The sequence below is a fragment of the Convolutriloba macropyga genome, chromosome 5, assembly GCF_964194025.1.
Source record: "Convolutriloba macropyga chromosome 5, txConMacr16.3, whole genome shotgun sequence".
Taxonomy (NCBI): domain Eukaryota; kingdom Metazoa; phylum Xenacoelomorpha; order Acoela; family Convolutidae; genus Convolutriloba; species Convolutriloba macropyga.
This window is the reverse complement of record NC_134472.1, coordinates 38,015,475-38,040,777: the sequence shown is the minus strand read 5'-3', so window position 1 is coordinate 38,040,777 and position 25,303 is coordinate 38,015,475. Positions and strand designations below refer to the sequence as shown.

At 39.9% G+C, this 25,303-nt stretch overlaps 1 protein-coding gene across 1 annotated transcript; it reads left to right on the top strand.

Annotated features, from left to right (window-relative positions):
* The first annotated feature begins 9,432 nt into the window (after positions 1–9,432).
* On the top strand, positions 9,433–16,835 carry LOC142339378 (uncharacterized). Its single transcript, XM_075389387.1, has one exon. The coding sequence runs from the start codon at positions 9,568–9,570 to the stop codon at positions 16,240–16,242; it is 6,675 nt and encodes a 2,224-aa protein (XP_075245502.1). The 5' UTR covers positions 9,433–9,567; the 3' UTR covers positions 16,243–16,835.
* The last annotated feature ends 8,468 nt before the right edge of the window (positions 16,836–25,303 follow it).

Here is a 25,303-nt window from a genome sequence, read left to right as displayed (position 1 = left end):
TAAAACTTCAGTAATCCACTGCTGGAAACTGTATCGCTAGCTTATTCAAATTACTTGGCGCAGCTGAATTTGGTTGTACTTTTAACTGACCAAATTTTGATTCCAGGCTAAGAATCACAAATTTGTTGTAATCGGTTGAAATTATTTGGCTGTCAAGTTCAACTAATGGCACGATTGATGTTAGCAGCAAAATTTTCGTATCAACTCCTGTGTCGGATTAAAACCGGATTAAGCACAAGTGGATCGTTTTCACATGTTTTCATACATATTCGATAGGTTCGCAAAATGCTTACTAATGTAACTATAAGGACAAGAATTATGCTCAACTTACATAGAAATGCTGCCTGGTTCAACTAATTGAGTTCCGATAAGTAAAACGGGTTTTACACTCGAAAAACCCTGTTTTCACTTATTTCGATGGTGAGCTCGAAAACGTCCCGAGACTTGGTCGATTATTGTCATTTTAAGTTTCAAGTTGTCTTGACTAGGGTAAGATGGCAACTTCCTTGAACAATGTTCTGCAACCGCTGAAACTTTTAAAAACTTCAAGCATTTCTGAATTTTTGTGCTCTTTGATGAATATTTGAGAAAAAGTTTCTCTGCTCGCCACTCTTTTTTTTCAATTCACAACAACTGAGGTTGACTAGTTTCAGCTTCACAAAGTTTTAGCGTTCGAAAGTTACCAGAAAAAGTTTACAAGAAAAAATTTCATTGATTAGGTTACAGATCACAGGAAGCACATGTTTACCTATTACATGCTTTAGTTTAGAGGTCAAAAACTTTTATATCCATTAAAGACCAATACTAGCGCAGGAAAATGATTTTACATTCGCTGTTGTTAAATGATTAACTAACAATCATAGAATGGTTTTGCTTAGAGACTAATCATTAAACTATGTCTTCATGGCCTCTTATGAAATTGGAGTATTTTAAGCATTTTTCGACTACGTCTGAGGGTTCATTGGATAGGCTGCAGCTTGAATATCGCCGGCCCTATTTTCCGGCTAAATAACATCTTTGTTGGTTGGCAGAACGCGTGCAAGTTTCATCATTGACCTCTGGTACACGCCATCTTTCGTTTGAGTCTTGGTTTTATCGCGCTATGCCGTCTCAACCGTTAACTGTTCCAAGGATTCGGCCAAGAGCGGAGTGTCCTCGCTGGCCACTCTCCGCTATGAGCCAAACCCGGCCATCAACTACGGGGATTTCTGGATTGCCAATCCAACTTTTACGAGAATTTGGCAAAAGAGAAACTTGTTCCAAATAAGGACCGCATATGCTTGATATTAAATGCTTTTCGATGGTCCACATGCTCCCGTGCTGCAAGATGAAAGTGTAGGTTGACACTCTTTCGAACAAGCAGAAAACAGATCGGGCTGAGTGCTTCCAGGTCCTTCATATGTGAACTCTTTGGAGTCAGTGGTCTGCCATTTAGTATGTGCTCAACCAAACATGTAAACAATACCTCTTCTCTGAATGGTCTTGAGCCTTATATCGCGTTCATGGCTCTCTTTCATCTCGCCAAGCGTTTCCACATCCCTCCAAATGGAGCCAGTGAAGGACAATTAGAAGTCCATTTGATCCCTTGTGTTTAATGACTTTCTACATACTCTTGGTCCCATTCATTGGTTTCTTAAAGCTCTCGATCTGCACCCCAGTTGATTCCATTTTCACTTGTAATTGACTAGGGCTTGCCCCGTCAAGCTATCTATTGAGTTATAGCATTAAGACAAGAAGCTAAGGTCACGTTGCAAACAAGGCCTTTCGCTCGAATTGGCCGCAATGCGTTTCGTATGCCAATTATCCACGCTTGCTGCTGGATATTGCTCCAGACATAGTCAGTGCCCTCGTGGATCGGCCGGCCTCTTGTGTCCGAAAAAGCATCTGAACAGCTGGATGTTTCTTGCAATGGAGAAGGATTCGATGCTTCAGACCCTATACAGCTTGCTTCTGGGCAATTGGCCTGACGCTCGCAACAAACCGTTCGCATCTACAAATGGTGCAAACTGAAGTAGTCTGCTGTTTTCTTGGCAACTGTTTGGACTGCTCGTTTGCTTTCATTTTCTTCAAGAACTGCTCCCTCTGAGCTTTGCGGAACACAATCAAGTTAGCTAACTCTTCAACTTGTTTAGAACTCACCTCCTTTTCCTCCTGGAAGCTTTGATTTTTCGCAAATGTGTTCACGAGGCGGTTGAATTGACTGAACCTGTCACAAGGGAAAACACTTTGCTGATGATTCGATGATCTTGAGAAACCTGTATCAGACAGTTTCTTCATCTTGCGCTATTCTGAGATTTAAGTTTTTATCCAATGATCTACTGGTTTACACAACCAAGCCGGACCAGTGAACCACTCGCTGTTCTTAAAATTGTACATTGAAATACATTGTTCCATTATCAGCTGGGTTGATGACACCACTGGCATGTCGCCACTGCGTTACATCAGTGGTATCAAGATATTCGTCGACTATTGTTAACCGACTATGGTATCAAGATATTCGTCGACTATTGTTCTTATACTTGTTGAATATAAGAAGTTCACTAATATCTGTTTTTCGGTTGCAGCAATTGATCATTTTGTTTAAAACGCTCTTTCCATAGACGAATAAATAAACATAGTCATTGAAAAATTCAGAAGTTTTAAGTATTCTCAAAACTAAAACGAAATTGAAGGATTAGCATAAAAAGTTCAACCAACATGTAGATGTCTTGTTTAGATAGCGGAATAGGTCAAAATTTTGCTTAAATTCTAATTAAAAATGTGCTCAAAATTTAAGATTGAAGTACTTTACTTTCAACGCGTTTGGAGAAGATTGGCCCCATATTTCTTGAAGTGGATAGTAAGGTCTCTCAAAATTGGAAACAGAGTTTGAAAAGGAAACATTGGTATGTAGTTATTGGTGAATATTATGGCTTTTTTCGAGCAGTTTCCTGTGACAATCAAAATCTTGCAAATGATCAAGTTTGAGAACAAAGTGTGGTCAATTAAAATCAAAGTTTTTTAATTGCTCTCGAACGAAGTTTGAATCGATTTTTGTGAAATGTGTGTCTTTTCTTTATGCAAAACTTCGGCTTGACCATTTTCAATTTTTTCTATTTTGCTCCTTGAATTACTCTTTCACATATGACTTCATTGAGTTTTGTTTGATCTAAGTTGCTCTTTAAGTACTAAATTAACACAAGTTATTGTAAGCTACGCGTGTTTTTTGGCCTCAAAGTTTAGTAGAGGCCTCAGTCTAGGATGTCGTGGAGTCGAATCCCTTCATAGTAGGAAATTTTTGCACCCATAAAGAACTTTTCTTCGTTTCTGCAGCCCACTCTGAATTAAATTGCCCCGCCTGTCATTCGAGAGCAATTTGTCCGACTATAGCTGGTTTTGTTTCAGTTTTCGTATACATGTCCACATTTTATAAAATCTCAAAATATCGTTGAAAAATAATTGCAACGACCCGTGTCCGCACAAAACTCCCAAATTGCAAAATTCTTCTAGACAGAACAGTCCCAGAAAAAATAGCCCAATAAAAGCAGACAAAACAATTACAGAAAAAATAATCCTGAATGAATATGAAAACAATTCTAAATTTAATCTGCGAAAAATTAACAAACATAATCTATGAGTTAAGCTTCTGAATAGCATTGTTCTTAATTGATATGAAGTGGCATTAAACCAAGAAATTGTTTCAAAATTCATTATTTGGCAAAAAACTATGTTCTCATTAATTAGCTTAATAATTGTTCGATGAAATACAGCAATATGAATAACTTAAGTGGTTTCTTTGGTTGGTGTGATTGTTTAACTCTATATTTAGTTCGAACTTTTTTGTCTGGGACAGTTTTGTCTACTTTGTTGGGACTGTTTTGTCTCGGAATATTTTGCTATTCTGGACTGTTTTGTCTCTTCACCGCAACTACCGTATATTGTGTCTGAAATTTGTTTTCAAATTGTGTTTTTGTGCTGTTTTGCGATTGTTGTTAATCCGTTTGAGACGGAGAATTATAACCCTTTGCTAATTCGTGGTTATTTGTTATGTGATTTGTTATTGTTTTTTGCGGGGAATTTTTGGTGACAAGTTCTTTAAAAGCAAGTTCAAAATTCCATCTCAGTTTGATTTGAACCTGCAGTATTTTCGCTTTTTTGAGTAATTTTTTATGTAAAAATTTGGATCTATTCTGTCTCCCCAGTGTTTTAATGCACCGCATTGAAGTTTATTTGTTGTTATATAGCACGTTACTATATGAAAAATAGGACATGCGCCTGGCGACATAAAAGTTATAGCCCCTTAAGCTTGGGGACTGAAACAGAATAAATCTTGAACCGGTTGGAGTTTTCGATTGGGCTTTTGGCCGCTCTTTTCTTGAATTTTGTGGATTCAATTTGTGCTCCCATTTACCTTTTTGAGAAGCTGAATTGTTAAATTTGCTGAATTGCCTGCAGTTTACTAAGAAACGCCAAAAAACAACAACTAAATTTTTTTTTTTTTTAACGTTATCAGTGGTCTATAAATATTTTAACATATAACGTCATTTGAAGCCCCTCAGGAAGCTAAACCCACGACTGAAGCTAATCCCATAATGAAGAATCGAAAAGCCGCCAGTGCTTAATAGCAATACTTCCGACATGGTCTATTGTATTAATTTTTTCCCTCTCCTAAAAAATACAACTGAGCCAAGTTCATACAGTACTGGGTTCATAGCACTCGACATTCATTATTTTTTGTTAACGTTTCCATGGTTCGAAAGTGTCTTTGATAGACAGACAAATCTGCGAAAGGTTTCTACTTTGCTTATTTTATAGCGCTATCAGTGTAGTGCATGTATGGTCTAATAATAAACCTTATTAAATTATTAAATTATTAAATTAATTTGTTCCTTCAGGCATCAAATGGTACCTGAAGAGGACAGCTGAAGAGCGGGAAAGCTCATCTAGCAGCTGCCCCAAGAAGTATGAAATCAAACAAAGACAAGGAAACAAATAAAGACACGATAAATACAATGAATTGCGGAGTTCAGATTCAATTTAAAACCGTCAAATAAAAATTTAAGTAGATACTACCTTATATAACTTATATATTGGTGCAACCCCCGACGGCATGCAGGGCGCCTCACAGCGCTGCCGACTTGAGAGTCTAAGTACATTCTGAAATGATTAGAATGACTTTCGAGTGCTCAATTAAGGCCACCTCGTGAAGAGAGGTTCAGTTCCACACCTTTGAGCACTGAAAGACACCCCGCACAAGCCAGAGGTTGCACCAACTCAAAAACAAAAGCAATACACTTTATGAGACTGTAGGGTTTATATTAAGGAAGTTACAAAAATTTTAAAACTATTTGAAAACTAAATCCACAAGTTGTGTATCGAAGAGTAGAATATTATCTTTAAAATTATGAACAAAAACGTCTATTTGCGATGTTGTCATAGGCTTATCTACATTTAAGCCAAAAGAGAGCAAAACGTTATACAACTTTCCACCTCTACACTTTAAAGAGTTTTTTTGGAGCGAGTTCTTAGCTCTGAAAGACTTTAAAACACCAGCTGCTGATGCGCGCGTACTTCTGCTTATGCTGCAGCAATTAAAATAATCCTTAAAAATATATGGACAGTATCCATTTTTAGATCTTAGCACAAATTTAAGTAAATCATAAATATGAAGCTTGAAGACACCGAGAACGCCTTCTTGGCAAAACAAATCCTCAGCGGAATCAAATGTCCTTTTGAAGTTTATCAGTCTCAAAAACTTTTGCAAAAAACTTAATTCTATTAAGTTTAACTTTGCTGCTGCAACCATATACCAGGCAGCCATATTGTATTTTTGGTTTAATATAGTAATCATAAAACTTTAGAAGAACGTGTTTCGGTAGAAAGTATCTCAGTCGGCTGACTAATCCTACTAGTTTTGAAACCTTTTTACATACAACGTCTATATGTTTTTCAAAAGTTAGGCTATTTTCAATCTGAACTCCGAGGTTTTTAGAACATTTAACTACATTCAACACTTCGCCATTGATACGTAGAGAACCTACTTTATTCTGCCTAAATAGTAACAATTCTGATTTGGAGCTGTTTATGGTTAACTTATTTTTTGCTAGCCAGCTTGAAACTGCATCAAGATCTTCTTGAAGGCAACTAGTTGCGGATGATGTTTTCAGCTCGAAAGATATTGATGTATCATCTGCATAATGCAGAACTGAGCTATGCTTGCAAATTGAATGCATATCATTAATGTACAGCAAGAACAACAACGGACCCAAAACGGACCCTTGTGGCACTCCACATTCCAGGGTTTTATAGGATGACATGACACCGGTATGAGAAACACATTGTACTCTTTGACTTAGAAAACTTTCAAGGATCGCTTTAAAAGGACCTCGAATACCAAAAGTTGCAGCTTTCTAATTAATATTTTGTGATCAACAGTGTCAAACGCTTTTTTTAAATCTAGGAAAATACAAGCGAACAACTTCAAGCTGGATGAAGATTTTATATTCTCTGTTAATTCAGCAATAGCATCTACGCAGGAAAACTTAGGTCTAAAACCAAACTGTTTACTGTATAGCAAATCGTTCATTATTAGATGATCCATTAGCCTAGCATAGATTATTTTCTCAAGCACTTTACTTAGACCAGTTAAAACCGATATCGGTCTAAAATTGTCAATTTCGTCCGAACTTCCGCTTTTTGGCAGCGGAACAACTTAAGCTTTTTTCAGTGAGCTTGGAAAAAGACCATTCTTTAAACATCCATTGATCATTATGACTAAACAATCAAGGATAACAGGTAAGACGATTTTTAATGACTTATTATTAATGCCATCACAACCTACACCTTTGGAATCAGATAAACTCATAACGATCTGACTTATTTCTTCAGCATTCGTGGGGCGCAGCCAGGCAGAAAAGGATGGTTCTAAAACATCATCTTGATCACAGTCACTGAAGTTAGCAGAAAGAGATGGTCCAATGCTCACAAAATACTCATTCAACACTTCAGAAACTTGAAGAGGATCGTCAACAAGCTTCCCATCTTTACAAAGTTTGACAGGATTGGAGGGCTTCACATTTTTACCGAGTAAGCTATTGAAGAGGGGAAATAATTTACTCGGACTATTAAGTGCTTGTGATACTCGTTTGGTGTAGAACTCTTTCTTTTTAGATCTCATTAAAGTAGTCACCTTATTCCTTATCTGGCAGTATTTAGTTCGAAGTTCTTCGCTGGGAGACAGAATTAATTTCCTAAAAAACTTATCGCGCTTTCGAATAGCATTTCTCAACTCCTTGGAGCGTACCCAGTTCTTTTTCTTTTTTGGCACTGACACCTGGCAGGGAGCGAACCTATCAAGCTGACAGTTGATCATGTTGATGAGGACATCAAAGGAACAATCGAGCGACACGTCTACGGTATTCTCGAGATCACTGTCAAGAGCTGATAGAAAAGTACATACCACGTTTTGATTGGCAAAACATTTGAAATTCCGGGACATTTTTCTATTATAACTAGCAGCTAGCACAATAGAAAATGAAACGGATATAGGATAATGATTAGTGATTGTGAAATGGAAAATCGACGGGGAATGGTAATCGCAGAAATTGGTGACAATGTGATCCAGGCACGACTTTGATGTCTCAGTTACCCGAGTATGTTGGTATATCAGTTGTGAGAACCCATTGGAGGAAATGGCGATAGAAAAAGCAGTTTGAGATGGTCCAGTTTTTAAGAGATCAAGATTGCTGTCACCCATAAGAAGCCACTTTCTGTCTCCCAGCTGCTCCAGCAACAAATCGAACTCGTCCACAAAAGACGGAACGTTAGTTTGAGGTGGTCGGTAGTAGGCACCAAAACCCACCGAAGTGCTCCCTGCCTTGCACTCAACTAGGAGGCATTCGAATGCCTGACTGGTCAAGTCCAGCTTCTTTACAATTGTGAGCTCATTCCTCAAGTATAGGCCTACGCCTCCGCCTCTGCCTTCCCTGTTTTCATTTATTAGCTTATGGTACCCATCAATGGCGAAGTGTTCAGTATCATCAACAACATCCGAGAGCCATGTCTCACTTAGAACAATTGCTAAAGGCGGATATTCACAATTCGTTACAAATAAACAAAGTTCATCATAATGTTTGCGAAGAGATCTTATATTAAAATGGACGGCAAACTCAGTCCTCTTCAATGATTGTCTCGCCTCTGTCAAATGAGTCACTTGTTTCTTCGATCCGAAATGTCTCATGTTCTCTTGACTGGTATTTAGCATTGGGGGTTTCCGATAGCAAGCCTTTCACGTAGTCCACTAGCGCATCACTCACTTATCCGTGCCTTCATTTCTTGTAGTATGTCTCTAAGTTCTTTCCTTTCTTCAACGGGAGATAGGTTGGTCCGGTTTCTTTTCAGTGGCGGGATTCTCAGTGACAACGGGGTTCCGGGATGTATCAAAGCAGGTTTGACGAGAGAAGGCATTGGTGTTTCAATATCGTTAGTCGCAGTAGCAGGATGTCGGTTTTGAATTGGGGTGTGTGCTGACGGTGGCTTGGGAGCTTTTCTGGACTTCTCCACAACATCTTTTAGCTCAAGGATATCCTGTGTTGAGTTGATGACTTGACTGACTCGTTTTCCGTCTTGAACAACATAAAGTAAAGGCTGCGAATTGTACGTTGATACAAAGAGGTTGTGTTGCTCAGCAGCTTGCTTCAGTTCCACATCATACTTAGTCAAGCGTTCGGTAATGAAAACTGGCTTCAAGTTGGAAGGGTTTTGGTACGAACGTAGAAGTCTATTTCTTGCCCAAACCCGGTCTTTTTGATCATTGTAAATGAACTTAGCCACTATTTTCGGAGGATAGCTGCTTGTTCCTTTGCCCACGTACCTTCTTCTTGTTAATGGCTCTCGAATGAGAAGCAATAATTGTAAATGTGTGTGTCTATTTTTCTGCAATTTTTGCGCTTGGCCGCTTTGCGCTTTTCTTCTGGAATAATCTTTGACTTCTCGAGTGACTTTTTTATGCACTTGATTTTTAGTGGTTTCATTTGCTCTCAGTCCGAAATAAAGTTTTTGTTCAAACGAAACCGATTGTTAGAGAGATGAAAAGGACCTATTAGCCGAGTGGTTGATACCTCAGACGAGGTGAAGGAATCCGACTCGGGAGGTCGGGGGTAGAACCGTACCTTCGGTAGATGTTTTCGCACCCATAAAGAAAAAAGTATGTAGGCTACAGCCCCTTTATTAAATTGCCCCGCCCGGTTTATGTTATGATTTAGTCGGTTAGTGAATCATATGGGGAAAATGCATAACTTAGGAGATCATCGCTCAATGATACAGATGTTGAACGAATATTTGTACAGGAGAGTTAGCTGTGTAATATCAACTATTTTTTGCCGCATATAATGTCAAGAATGTATGAAAGGTTGCATGACAGCTTTTTGTGTTCTCTTGGAATTGTAATAAATTTGGAGTTCAGATAAATTGAAAAGCTTTCAATCGCTACTGTAGTGATTGTTTATATTACAGATTGTAATCGTTGGCATTTATATCAATTATACACGAGTGTATATAGACTGTTGACTTTTCAGATTATGTCCCAGAATGAGCTCGAAAAATCCCCCCTCGCCATCTGAAGATGGGAACTGTGCTGTGAATTCTGACTCTGTGCCCAGTTCTTCCGAAACAAATGTGGCCTTGAAAACATCTCCCAAGGAGGTTACAGAGGTAAATAATGGCACGGCGGAGAAGACTCAGAACAGTAGCAGCGTCTCCAGCGTCTGTACTTCACCCGCTAGCTCCTCAACGTGCAGTGGTTCCAAGTCTCCAGGAGCTAGTGACGGATCCCTTTTCTTGCCATCTCCTGGTTTCACGGAAAAGTCCTTGACTGCAACCAAAAGCCCAGCAGCGAGTCCCACGAAACAGGCTGCTAAACCTAATCAAGGTAGACCTGGCAAAACATATCCGAAGAAAATTCCATTGTCTCGTGTCTCTGTGTGTTCATCGAGTACAGAAGAGAATGGAGAAGAATCAAGCGCAGATGCTGAAGATCCAAGGACAACTAAAGCCACGTATGCAACCCTCGGAGAGTTAGTTTTTTCAAAGTGTGCTTTTGTGACCAAAGATAAAGATGGCAATGAGGATTCCTTCAAAAATAGAGCGGAAGAGTTGCGAGAAAAAGTCAGGCAGCGTAAAGTCGACAAAGATCAAAAGAAGAGCGTGCCGAAAAAATCAGAGAAACCAAGTTCCTCGAAAACTATCAATGATGACGAAGAGCTCGTGAAGGACTTGGAGAATCATTCGAAGCGTGACTTGAGCAAAAAGCAACAGAAGCAAGTGATGCCGCCTGTACCACCTAAAAAGAAAACAAATAAACAAAATAGCAGTGCAAGCTCGAAGACTAAAGCCACTAGCGGCAAAGTAGAGAAAAAGAAAAGTTCCAAAAATGTGAAGCTTAATAAGCTGGATTTGTTAGAGGAATATGCACAGATGCTGAGAGACGCGATTAAGGATGAAGGTGATTCAGACTCAGATGATGAAAGCAGCTCGAGTTCTTCTAGTGAAGAGGAACAAGCACCTAGTAAACGAAAAACTAAGAATAGAAGATCAACAAGTAGTGTGTCAAAGAAGGAGAGAAAAGTGAAATCGAAGCGTGGCGAGTCAGATGACATTCAAGAGGTAATTAAAATTGAGCCGCAATCCGACGATGAAATGGATCTGGGATCGCCGGAATCCATAGCCATTAATTTGCCTATCGACACGGAATTTTCTGTACCAATTACTATCAAAGACGAAAATGAGTCAGATGTGGTTTGCGTCAAAGAAGAGCCAGGTACCTCCGTCTCAGAAGCATTTAGATCTTGTGCTTCGGGAAGTTTCCCGAGTGTTGCTGCAAACTATCAACCCATGCCGGTGCCTTCCGCTTCACCATGCCTTGTTGCATCTGTGTCATCAAACGTGCCTATGATTCAAGCGGTGGCGCAACCAGCGCTACCTGCTGGTCCACCTCCAATTGCACCCCTGTTGCCAAGTGATGGCACGATTCCATTCCCACCCCCAGGTTTCGTATCCTCGTCTTCTAACTCCACACAACATTACAATCCTCCATCGAGTTCAGGTTGCCAAAACAATACATCATCATCGCCGCTGGTTCCCGCGCTTCAGCCTGGCGGACTACTGGGACCAGCGCCGCCTTTTCCAAATACCTCGCTGAACTCAGGAACTCCAACACCTGATGCAGCAGCCGCTATTCCATTTTTGATGCGAAACCCTTCGCCTGCTCCGATTCTTCCACCGCCTCCGCTTCCTACGGCGCAACATAACCCGCCTCCACCTATTATGCCCGCTCCGATACCAAGTGCCCCACCTCAATTCCGACCTCAGTTGACTGCCACAAACATACCGCCAGTTGCGCCACCGCCTTACACCCCCTTTCCTTCGAATAACATGCCTTTCAGACAACAAGGACCAGCTGCACCTCTTAACGTTCCAGGAAGCCAAAGCATTCCCAACCCTATGATGCCTCAACCTAATTCTACCACTGGATTGCCAAACCTCTCTGGTAGTGTGATACCGCAGGGCAACTTTGGACACCTCAGTCAGTCGCTACCGTTTCCCGGACCAGCAGCACCACAATTTAGCGCCGGTTTGCCAACACCTGGGATATCAAACCAATCGGTGGAAGCTGGACCACATGGTGAAAATCAAATACCAAATATGAAGCCAGTTGCGCAAGTGAACAGCACTATAGTATTGGATCCCAACAACCCTCGAGCACCTCTGACTTTTAATACAAAACTGACATCCTATGTGCCAGAATCGTTTGCTGCTGCGCAAATCACGCCTACTTTTTCAACCGCCAATCTATCTGCTAATCCTACTACTACTATTCAATCTTCAGCTAATCTGAACTCCTCATCTGTCTCTAATAATCTCTCTCATGTTTCCGGCCATCATTCTGAAAACAGAATTAATCGCTCTGATCATTTCCAAACACAATCACCACGCACAACAAGCTATTCCCAACGCGACCAACCAGCAACTTCTACCAATGCAATATCTAGAAAGAGACAGCGATCACCGCCATCTTCTCAAAGAAACGAAATGGAAGTTTCTATTGACTTCACTCGTGAAATTACTTATGAAACGTTTCTTGGCAAAAGTCTTGGCACAAAACCGCTACAGCCTAAAAGTTCGCCCACTAAAAAGTCTAGCTTTGACCCTGTAGCGTTTGATTATTTTGGCTTCAAATGCGAGGTGAACAATCATGAGTGGCGAATTCCTTTGGACATGTACCGAAAGCGCGAACAAGATCGAAGCCTGGTCGTGTCAACGAATGCATTTGGATACTATTTGTACTGGAATGCAGATGAAAGTCTGATGTACGAAGGGAGCACTGATAAATTAAAACAGCTGCAAAAGTCGTTCGAAGTGTTGATGCGAACGCTTTCTAGAGAAAATGTTCCCAATGAGTCGCCCAACTTCTACCGGGATCTCCACTCAGTAATGATGCGACTTTCTAGTTTAATGCTTAAACATTGTGGAGATTTCAACTTGGGCAGTCATCATAGTGGGAGCTCAGACCGCAGAAATAATCAGAACAAGAAAAATGCGGATGTGATGCTGAAGCAACTTCGAATCAACGTAGCTGGATCTGGCACCAGACCTGAAGACGAAATGTGGAAATCAAATCTGGAATCGTTACTTTCTGTTGGGAAATGTGACGAGACGCTTTCAGATTTACCAGGCGAATCTTATCACAGCAAAGCTGCCCGTTCGAGGAAAAAACGAATGAAAGGTACTCCGTCTGGACCTGTACGACGTTCACTTCTGATATCCAAAATTGATAACTTTATCGACGAATCTGAGATCGATGATGAGCTAATTTCAGACAAACTTAAGCTAGACTACGTAGAGCTAAGAAGGAAAGAGAGATCACGTTTGCATCATGATATTTATCCAAATGAAGCGGGTTACTTTTGTGACAAACCTGCTTGTACATGTGTTGGTGACAATAAGCTAGTTGGCCCGCATCATAATGTTTTCCACAATGATCCAAAATACAAACATTGTGACCCAGATAGCAATAATCTGTCATCTTTGTATCATTACTATATCAAAATGACCCCTGAACACCACTTTTTCCTCACTGAAGGTACAAAAATCCATTACGACGACCATGACTATATCTTTCATGGGTATTCACTGTTCAGTCACGAACCTCTAGAAAACATTCCTGCTGCAAACTACACTAAAGGTCAAACGCAATACTCTTTGGAGATTGTAGAGGAGCCGCCCCCTACAAGCTTCTCCGTACGTGACTGCGATTTGCTGAGTGATTTCATTTTTCACAATTTGCTCGAATTTTTCGATTTTTCCCTTCTGGATGAGCGTTCGGACGATAACGACGAACCGCTCTGTCGCAAGTTTCATTTTCTACCTCGGTTCGAGAGGGAACTGCCGGAGAGTGGAATTGAAGTTCTTTCCGCACATGTTATTCTGAGGCATATCATCTCCAGTTTCGCCCCACTCTTCGATCAGAATAAATTGAACGACATTCGGCTTTTGGACAGCAGTCTGAGAAGTAGAGTGGCGTCTTCATTGAAAGATTACCTCGTTTACTATCCTGGTAAAAAGCCAACGTGTGTTCGTGTTGATAACATCGCTTTTGAGAATAATGAGAAGCCACGTATTTGTCACACGAGTCTGTTACCTTCCACTCTTTCCTTCCTCGGTGACAAAAAGTTCCTCAACATGAAGAAGTTGCATGCCAAGATCAAGGAAACTATGCATTTCAGAAACGATCCCAGCGACCAAGACTGGCTGAAGGAACTGGAAAGAATGATGGACGAGCACAAAAAGACTAAGCGTGCAACCCTCGTGTGCGATCTTCCAGTTGAAAACTGTTTCTTCTCTGGACTTAAATGTGACATCACTCATTGTGCAGTTTTCTTACCCAGAGTTGTGTTTCAAATCAGAAGACATTTAGCATTACAACGTCTCTGCAAGAAGTTTGACTACGTTATAAGAAATCCGCTCCATTTTGAGGTGGCATTTACACACAGCACGGCAAGTGAAAATGTCATGGATGGAACAAATAAAAGCCATGTAAGAGCTTCGAGGTACAGAGTTGGCAAAAACATGAACGATGTACCAATTTTTGAAAAAGGTATGAACCGCAAAGTGAAAGCAGCCAAACACAAGCGCAATTTGTTCACAATGATAAACACTATGAAGTCATTGCCAACTTCTGAAGCAGAAATTGTTGATTACCCGACAACTGAGAATTACGAACGCATTGAATTCCTCGGAGACGCGGTTCTTGAAATGATTGTGACTACCCACCTCTTTTTTATGCTGCCCGAAGCCAAAGAGGGTATTCTTTCTCTATTCCGTATTCCGCTGGTCGCTAATACGTTTCTATCCAAGGTCAGCAAAAAAGCTGGTCTGCATAGGCATCTTGTTGTATCACACGATGTGTACTTCAACCTGCCTGGTCCTAGAGAGAAAATGCACGCAGATATTTTGGAGTCATTCCTTGGTGCAATATTTTTGGATTCAGGAATCACAGAGGCTGACCGGATCTTTTCCCAAATGTATTTCCAAAATTCTGGAGAACGTGATCTATGGAAAAATTTGAAGCCGCACGAATTGCAGCGTGAGTTCCCAAACGGTGATCGTCATTTAATTACGAATTGTGAAACTTTACGGAAGCTGACGGAACTTGAAGAGCTCACGGGAATTAAATTCAAACATATCTCGTTGCTAGCGCGAGCGCTGACCTCAAACGCTCTGGGCCACAACTTTCTCAGCAGAACTAGCAATGAAAGGATGGAGTTTCTGGGTGATACGGTTATGAAGTTACTGGTCACAAACTTTATCTACCGACACTTTCCTGTATATCACGAAAACCATTTGAGTACATTAAGAGGGAGCCTAGTTAGCAGATATGTACAAGAAGAGGTTACAAAAGAGCTCCGCTTGTCCGAGTTCACTTTGGACAAGCTCTGTGCTGATCTGAATCAGCATCAATCGTGCAATCTGGTCACAACGAAACGGAAAGCAGACTTATTCGAAGCATTTCTAGCCGCCGTGTTTTTGGACCAAGGTCTGGAAGCTTGTCATCGCATATTTAAAATCTGCTTATTCCCGAAAATTCCAAAGTTGATCAAAAATCAGAAGTGGCTGACGCCTCATTTAATGCTTCACTGCTGTTTCTTGGCCATAAGGAGCGTGGCTGACCTTGAAAAATCTTTGGTTCTTATTCCATCCTACAGGATTCTGCCAATGCTGGAATCGGATCCGGCTGCAGTTGAACACAATCAAAGAGACTCGTCAAATCCAGCTAACAAACACGCATTAGGTCCAACCAAGGGAAACACCAGTCAAACAGGTTTAAAGAGAGTTGGTGTGTTCATTGGTGGGAAAATGTTTGGAGTGGGAGTTGGGAAATCTTTAAACCAAGCAGCAGTTCAAGCATGCCGCGAGGCACTGACCTTTTTCCAAAGCAAACATCCAAATACACTGGCGTCAATGCTCAACGAAAGAGTTCAGTCCATAGTCGGAAAGGATGATGCTGGGTTCAGTTCTGACAAGCTGCAACCATCCTCGGGTATCTTAGATGTAAGCGACTTGAATGAGGAAACATCTGATGTCATTGATGGCGGATCGAATAATGTGACACTGCAGTCCAAAAACCTGCAATCAAATAGTTGTAGTAAAAACAATTTTCAGTGCAATTCTCCAAGTAACCACAAAACATCAGGCAATGCCCAGAAGTCGCCTGCCTTTGTGCCTGCTTCTTCGAAGGAACCAAACCGTCATCAAAATTACATTCCACGATCAAACTCCATATTTAAAAGGGCAAATGGTTTTACCAGAATCGCTCATTCGGGTCCGAGGCATTCATACCCAAGAAACTTTTCGAACAGTTTTGGTGGCTACTGTTCTTACAATGGTCGAGGAGCTGCCACGTTCACAAGAAGAGCCCGTGTTGCCTACCGCCCGAACTTCTCTAGACGTGGGATTCTAAGCCCTCCAATTGAGTTCAACCCTAGATCATGGCAGAAGTCATCTACTTTCAGTCCTAAAACTGGTCCAGCTGTTAGACATAGCGTTTCGAGCTCTGTCAATGGAGCCAGCAGTGGTGCTTTGGTTAATAACACGATTTCATCATCAAATTCGAATAATCCAAATCAACCTAATGCCAATACTTCAAATCCAAATGAATCATCTTCGACCCCTGCTAAGAATTTCTATCAAATTTTTAGTGCCTATTAAATTTCCAAATCTGCCTGCCTGTTATCCATGTGTGATCAGTTTGAATTATTTATGGAAATGTGTAGTACTTTTTGATTCAATTTTGATAATGTCTTTTTAGGCTTTTACTTCTAATTACCCCCAACGGCATTGCCATTATCCTGTAGTACTAAACGGATGAAAGTTTTTCGCTAACTTGTGCGACAACAGCAAAGTTATCAACTAAATAATCATTTCAATTTACAGAAATATATCTCAGCAATAGGGCTCGCTTTATGCTGTACATAAGCACAGAAAGTTCCAACGCGGGCATTGACAAATTAAAAACCGTAAATATTGTGAAGGAAGAAATTACGCATATTTACCAGCTTTGTTTACAAATTGTGACGGACACCCTGAAAAAAGAGTACAATATCTCAAAAATAAAGCCAGAGATGCAGACATGAAAACCTTGTTCATATTTGATAGTCTTACTCTCGGTTTTTTAAATTGAACAGAATTTAATTAAATTGTTGAAGTAAATTCTTGATGTAAAAGTCAATGCCGCACAAGTGTTAAGACAAATCCAATGAACAAAAGTCTAAATCAATGAGAGATATATTGTTTCTTTTTCATGCCTTGTTCTGAGAGAGAGAGAGAGAGAGAGAGAGAGAGAGAGAGAGAGAGAGAGAGAGAGAGAGAGAGAGAGAGAGAGAGAGAGAGAGAGAGAGAGAGAGAGAGAGAGAGAGAGCAAACCAAACCGAAGAACAGACTAACATTGTAAAAAAATTTAAGAAATAACCAAATTTTTGGATTTAAACGTGCTGAAAACATTCATAATGACGGAATTTAAACCCCGTGTGATATTGGGATCAGACTGACTCGCAATATGCTCAATTGTGCTTTTTCGAGCCATTCTGGCCAGTTTTTTTTTTTACTATAACACATGAGTCGATTGCTTCGATTTTGTACGACTTTTTTGGAATTGGCAAACTAGAGATAATGGGCCCTGCTGTTCCTTCTTTTGAAACTGAAGGATTTTGCAGCTGCTGCCTTGGAACTAGTGAACGTTTCACAATTTGTTGCACCATGCGTGCTAAAGCAGTCACTATGGGGATTCGAAAAGTACAAGGTGCTAATCAATGCGTTTTGAAGGTTGCCAGATTTTGTTGGAAAATGTCACTGTACTACTTTGTGTTGAATATTCCCATACGCATAAGTGTTGAATACAGTTTCTCATGTAAAAATTTTGTCGAAACGAGTTAAATTGTCAGGCAGCTAGTTCTCAATTCTTGCTTGGCGTTTTGATAATTTTTGCTTTGCTTTCTTGATCTTTCAGTACCCCGATACAAAAAATTGTTGTTTTGGATCGTTATTTGTTCCGCATACAAAAAGCCTGGGAAGCCCGTATGATAACTCTCTCCTTTTGTGCGTTTACCTTTTTCCTATCTTTTCAAAGAGGCGCTGTAGGTGCTAGTGCTAAGTGCTTTATTAAGTGAAGAGTGAGCTATCGGTGTAATTTCCTTTCTATTAAAGGCTTTCAATTGCGGTTTTTGCTAAGTTATGTTCCGAGCGCCGGTCCGGTAAAAACGCTTTTTCTGCCTCAGGTTTTTACTCAAGTATTCCAACAAGGAACTGAACTGGAAATAGCAGAATCTAGTTTATACATTTCAAAATATTACATGCATGCGTGCTGTATAAATTTCCAAGTGTTTTTCAACCCATCAAGATTTAGCATCTTCATATTACGGCTCTTTAGAAAAAGCGGAGGCGATGAGTTTCAAACTTTTTCTCTTATAATTATGAACAGGATTGCTTAGCGTGCTGCGCCAAGTAGGTCTCTGTTAGTGATGATTTCAAAGTAAATGGATTTACTGAATGTGTTAAGCATAAATAGAAAGCAGCAATAGTGGTTTGTTCTAAGTTTTTATAGTTTTCCAGATCAAAATGCTGAAAGTTTTCTTTCTGTTCGCTCTGATTTGTCCTCTCATTTTCTCATCTGATGTATGTGAAGAAATTGATCTGTGGAACGCGACTACTATATTTTGTGACAGGAATACTACATTGCGCGTTGGCCTAGTTTATGTGAGTTTCTTGCCCTTTCGGAGCCATATTTGTGCAGTGGATGGTGAAGATCAACGATTTTTGTTGTGGGTTAATTCCGAATTTGGCAATGATGCTCGTGTTGGTCGTGACAGGCGTAGTACGTATTCAATAGAAGAATAGAGGCGTAAAAGTTTGTAGGAAAAATAGAAAATTAGTTAGAAATTTCGTATTACCCTGTGTCGTGGCAGAATGTTGAGATATAGTTGCTCCTGACCGCGCACAACTCTCCATAGATTTGGCATCAGAGGGCTCATCTGCTCTATCAGGGCGGTTTTCCGTATGGGATCTAGATTGGTTGGCTCGTGTTGCCAAACGTTTGATATCGGCACATGTGTGCGGTGTTTTGGTGTTTCTGGAATCCCCATTTTAATGAACAGGTAAGCTTCCCTCGAACGTGAAGATGGGGGGTCAGGTTGGTGTGTGTACTCTTTTCCTGCTTGTACTGCGTGAATAATAATTTTAGTACTGAATGAATGAAGTGATGAGCGTTTTCTTTTTGTTGAGTAACGTTAAAGTAGGAGGCCGTTCATTAGATTTGTGTTAGTGTGACAGTTGTTATATAGTCTCTTCCGGTTTAGTTTGCATTTCAAAGCTCTAATGAAGCAGGTGGTGACATCTCCCTATAGTAATAGAGTGACTGGGTATAACTAATGAAGTAATTACCCGGGCTTGTCAGTGATATGACAGTAATGGAGTTTTGGGAGGAAATGTAGTTTGAGAACAGATTGATTGACTAATCTATTGATTAAGTTGTTGACGTTTCCTGCGAAGAGGTCAAATGTTTTAGCAACTATTGGATCTAGTTTATCAAAACTTTGGGTATTCTAATCTATCAAGATTTGGACGCTGAAAGGTTCGTTAATTACCAGTAGTGGCTTAGGATTTAATAAGCTAGCAATAATAATTATTTTTTCAAGTTTTCGTTTTGTAAAAAACGTATCGTATTTACATCGACAAGCGGCAGGCGAGATTTCGTAAGTGAAATAACTGACATAAGATGCGAGTATTACGATCGGGAGTCTCGGATGGAAAGAAGTAGAGACGGGATGGGCGGGGTATTAATAGTTGAATCATTAAAGAATAATTTAAACGTAAAAAAGGAAGAGGGGTGGTGGTCGGAGAGAATGGTTGGCCGAAAGTGCCATTAGCAATAAATAATGAAGAAATTGTGGGATTACAAGAAAGTGTAATAGAAGGGTTGCGGGGCTGTAACCATCAGGACGATTTATACAATTATAGTTATTTGAAGTTGGAGAATTGTGAAAGCAGTTTATACCAAGAAGTTGGGTCCTATGCTGGTTTGTGTAATTCAATAGAATGGACTTTTTGCGTGGATGGTTTGATGAATAGTGTTTTTCCTGATGGTTTTTCTAATGTCAGGAGAGATGCAATGGAACAATGGAATGAGTGGCGGACGGCGGCACATTGAAATTGTTTATGGGATAGTATCTCAAACACCGTGTGGGCAAAAGGTTCTGATCTCTGGTAGATATCAAACTTCAAGGGCTCTGAATAATGTTATGGGTACTCCGCATTATTTTATGAACTTATAGCAAGGAGTCCGTCTGCAGGTGGTTTGGGAAAGGATATTTGCTTTTTAATCCAACAAAAGACAATGTGCTGTTTCAGTCGTCGTTGTGTGGGCATGCTGTGTTAACTGTCACGAATGGTGTATCGTTGGTAGCTGGCTGGGAGGCGCGTGAGAGGCGCTCTATGGTATGCGTAGAGGAGTGATAAAAAAAATTTAATATCGGATTAAAATAAAAAGGCAATATTAGATTGGACTAAGAACGAGAATTATCAACTGGTGGTTCTAGTGATATGGCTGAGCTTGTGGAAAGTTTTGTCGTTAGTGGTATGAATTTTAAATAAATCGATAAAGAATAAAGAACCCGGTATTCGAAGAAGGTCGGGTGGGAAAGGAAGGAGGCAAACGATTCAAAGGACAGCGAGGACAATTTTGTGTATTCGTTTCTTCCTCCAAAGGATTCTTCAATGTAATAAATCTTCAACTTTAATTTGTATCTTTTTCTCGGTAAGGTTTGGAACTGTTTGCCAGCTGTTTTTAAAAGATTTTGGTTGTTTCGATCTCGTGCCCTTTCAAGGAATGTTGAATTAGTGCGGTTGTATTGTTGCTGGGCAGTAGGTAAGTGTCACGTCAGCATCAATTTCATGTTCTTTCGGGGAAGAAGGTTTCGTGATTTTCTGGAGTCGGGGTTGTGGAAGTGTGGGGAGCTATGGTCTTGACTTTGAATTGAAAAGAAGTTAAGATGTTTGATTTTGATCATTGTAGCTGGGAATGGTTTGATTGATAATAGTTTGATGTGTTGTGGGTGTTTGCTCAGCGCGCTCATGAGTTCTGACTCACAAATTTTTGGAGTCAGAAAAAAAGTTAAAATTGGGGTGGAATCAAAGGTAAGAAAAGGTGTCGTTGCTTGTAAGGGGCGTTAGTGAAAGTATTATTTAATCAATTCATTTGTGACGCAAGAGTCAGAACGTGAGAATTAAAGAAATTCTTTTCGGATAGAAAACAAATTATATGCAAATTTAAGAGAATAAACGGATGCAAACGATGGGTCCTCATTGGTCATTTCAATAAAGTCCCAGTATTGGTGGGTTAATGGGGGACCTTGGGATGTTGTAGTGAATTGTTATACATAGCGGTACTATTCCCAAGTTGTGTTGAAAAACATTTCTTCGTGAGATGGCCTGTGGGGGATTGTGCCCAGATCACGGTTCATTTTGTAAGATGACATATTCGTTGAAACAACTTTCCCTGTACTGGATTCCGACTTTCATGCAAACCTTGATGTTCTGGTTTGTATGTAATTTTGGGGCGGTATCTTCTGGGTCGACGTAGTCACGATTTGCTCACAAATGCTTGTAGTCATATTGTTAGGAAAGGAGAATTGGTGAGGTGGTAGTTTTTGAGATTTGGAATTATGAAGGAATTAAAAATTCGGATTCTGAGAATTCCTCTTTTGTGTTTTGTAAGAAGTTCAAAAATGTGATATAATGAGGATAGTTGGGTTCTAAAATATTTTTATGTTTTTAGCCCTTAATAATTTGCATCCAAAAACAGGGTGTTGCAGGGGAAAATAAAGTGTTCTGAAAATACTGCGAGTTTTATATCAATTTTGGCTAAGAAAATAAGCGTAAAGTCAGAATCGTTTTGGAATTGGTAAAATATAAGGGAATGTTTTGCCTGATTGGTCAATTGTGATGAATGTTGATGTTGGTGGATAAGACATATTTTGAAAAAATTAAAAGTTTTAAAACTTGTGTTTGGGATGTTGAAAGAAATTACCTAGAATCATCTGAAAATGGAATTGGCGATGGAGGTAAAATAGGAATATAATTCAATTCAGCAAATTCTTGGTCTGAGATGGGGTCCGGGCTTTCGGAAATTGTTGGTTGCGATGGTTCTACTGGAATGGGTACTCCTTTAGAGTTGAGGTAAGAATTCACGTTGATATATTTCCCGATTGTATGCACTGTAAAATTTGTTGCCTTACGGCTGATGTTATAATTACTGTATCTTTGATATGGGGCTGCTAAATGCTCCAGTGTCTGATACTTCTTTAATTATTACCGTATCGAACTGCAGAGGTATTTTAAATCCGTTTTTACTATAGTTTGTGATGCTTTTGGGTATGTCGTAGAAAAACATGCAGGTTTTTCAGATCTTTGGTTGCCAGGAGAGGCATATTTCTTTCGCGGTATAATGATTGAAATTCTGGACAGTCTGGGGCATTGTGATCGTTGCTAGCACATAATCTGTGAAATCTTCTCATTGATGTAGGAGATCTTCCTTTACGTCCGTTACTTGGGTCATTTCGTTGGAAATTTGATCTTCCTCACGAGTAGTATCCATGACTTCTTGGGAAATTGACGCGTCCTCGGGTGTTGCGGTTCCTATGTCCTCGGGCATTTTGGTTTTCAGTATTGTGGTACGTTTGTCGGTAATTATTGTGGCATCTGTAGTTTCCTCTTCTGTAGCGAGAGTACTGGTCGCTTTCCAGGCGCGGTTGCTTTGGCTGTGCTAATTGCATTCTGCTATTCCAGCTGCCATCATTTTTTCTAAGGCTTGCACCACTTCGGGGTTGCCGGATGCATTTAAGGTGCTGAATGCCGTGGTATTTTGTGGTTTGGGGTATATCCGAAGATTTCGAACTCGTCTTTCGATCATTGCGCAAATTTGGTTTTGTCGTCATTTTCCTTCAGCAACACTTTCTTGTACTTAAAAGGCATTCCTTTTATGAATTGTTATCTCAATTGTCATGTTCTTTCGTCAGTGCGGTCTATATTAGCTGCGTGGTGGTCGACAATTGCAAAGTTGGCGAGGCGTTGGAGATCTGAGGAAATCGTTTGGTTGCTCTTTTACCGGACCAAACTTTCTCGTTTGCAAATCGAGCTCAAAGTTCCGTGTTCGGTCTACTCCAGCATTTCGTAGGTCTACTCCGTTGCGTAGCTGTTCGAGAGAATCATCTAGGTCGTTTCCTGTGTTTTCCTGGAGTCGGAGGTAATAGTTGAGTGCATATTCATATTCCTTCTTATTAAGGCCAGTTTTCGTTTAGTAGTCCTGAGCATCTTTATATATGTGTATATATATATATATATATATATATATATATATATATATATATATATATATATAGATACCTGAGGCGGACTTGGGTCTGCCTTTTTTTGTTTTAGTGAATTTGTTCTTGAAATGTGTATGTGGAACGAGCTGTTTGCGCGCTTCCCCAATTTAGCAGTGTCACAGAGTTTCCAGTCAGAGATGTTCAATTGGCCTTTTTTGTTTTCTGCAAATTTTGAGTTACTTCTCTGTCGGTTGTTTTCCTGTTGAAGAATACGAATGGTTTTCTGGGGTGATAGCCTCCCAACAATGTCATAAAAATATCGGAGTGGTTTGTGTGGTATTTTCTCCTTGCTAGCAAAGAACATTGGTTGACTGCTCATACCATTTTCATTGCGTAAAGTTCTTGTGGTGTGGTTAATTTCTCGGATTCCGTAATGTTGAAAGGAAATGTAAAATTCTGAGTCTTTCGTGAAACGGATCCGTTTGATGTCGGTTCGGTTTTCCTCTTGTGAGTTACATACATACATACACAACACTTACATATACAAACCACACACAAATAAAAACCCAATCACACACAAATTTCCAGACCGAAATTGCTTCTGATCAGACTTTCCAGACAGGGGGTCTCTGATCAAACATTTCAGAGCGAAGGCGTTCTGATCAGACAATGGTCTAGTCTAGACTAGACCATGTTCCCGTGCTCTTGATTCTACCTATGATCACAAAATATAACCGTACACATTGTTTAATAATCACTGTATCAAAAAATTAACTCACAACTTTATCAGATTCTCGTTGGGTTGAAATTGGCTCTTGTTCAGCCGATACAATTTGCACTTTCCGTGAAGCCATATAGCTGGTTGTTGCAGAATATCCAACTTGAATAACAGAATACACGAAATGACAGAATAACTGAATACATGAAATGGCAGAATAACAGAATACACGTAATGATAACAGAATATCTCAAAAGCAGTCGTGTTAACACCAAAGCACCCTAAAACTACCCCACTACTACTATACTACTACAAATTGTAAATTATTCATTCTATTAGTACCTTAATTTTAAGTTTGGTCTCTGTTGATTGTTATGATAACTCTCTTCTTAGTTTTCTTATACCTTTTCTATCTTTTTAGAGGCGGCTATGTAGGTGCTAGTGCCAAGTGCTATATTGTATGAAGACAGAGTCATTGTTGCAATATCCTTTCTAATAAAGGCTTTTAATTGCAAGTTTTTGCTAAGTGCTATTCGGAGCGCGGGTTCGGTGAAAACGCTCTTTTTCTGCTAAAAGTTTTTATTCAAGTATTTTCGTTAGCAAATGTGTCTGAATTTCAAGATAATAAATGCGTGCTTTATAAATTTACAAAAGTCTTTTTCAACCAATCGAAATTCAGCAGCGTCATATTACGGCTCTTTAGAAAAAGCGGAGGCGATGGGTTTCGAACCTTTAATCTTATGATTATAAACAGGGTTGCCTGGTGTGCTGTGCCAAGTGGGTCTTGATTATTGGTGTTGTCAAAGTCAAGGGATTTACTGGGCTAATTAAGTATAAATGGAAAGCAACATCAATAGTGGTTTATTCTAAGTTTTTATTGAGTATTCCAGATCAAAATGATGAAAGTTTACTTTCTGTTTGCTCTTATTTGGCCTCTTGTTTTCTCATCTGATGTATGCGAAGAAATTGAGCTGGGGACCGCGACTGCTGTATGTTGTGAAAAGAATACTACATTCCGCGTTTGCCAAGTAGATGTGAGTTTTTGTGCCACATCGGAGCCATTTTTGTCCAGTTGGTGACGGTGGGATTGAAGATTTGTGTCCTCGATTCTTTCCAAGTTTTGCAATGATGTTCGTGTTGGTCGTGGCTGGCATAGTACGCATGCAGTAGAAGAATAAAGGATGTAGAAAAATAGATTTGTGAAGAAAAAAAATAATTAGATAAATTGATTCCTTTCTCTTGTCAGGTTCATCCTGAAGACGCGTGTTCGTCCCCTGCTTACTTCTTTTCGTCCATCTTCACTCCTCTTGAGGATGACCACGCGCCGTTTAATTAAGTCCAGGCTGTGCGCCTGCCCTGGCCAGATGTACTCAACGATGAAGTAGCTGGAATAGATTGGATTTTCCGATGCTACAATTTTTGTTAGCAGTGCTGTTGTGTTGTTTAAATTAAAGGGAAGAGGGGGATCTGCGGCGTATAGAACAGGTATGACTGAATTTTAAATTGAGTTTGTTGGGAAGTGCGTTTTGGGACTTTGACTGATGTCGATCAACAGCGATTTATGCTAGTTATTAGGTGTACTTGATTGTTTCCTCTTTTTTGGGTTCATTTACACTTTTCCTAGATTAATGTAATGATCTGTCAAGTGTGACAGCTTCATTTGCTCCGCGGTGTGAGGGGAGTAAAGTAAAGT

Coding starts and splice junctions, on each gene's coding strand:
- LOC142339378 (XM_075389387.1), top strand. CDS start 9,568: ATGAGCTCGAAAAATCCCCCCTCGCCATCTGAAGATGGGAACTGTGCT.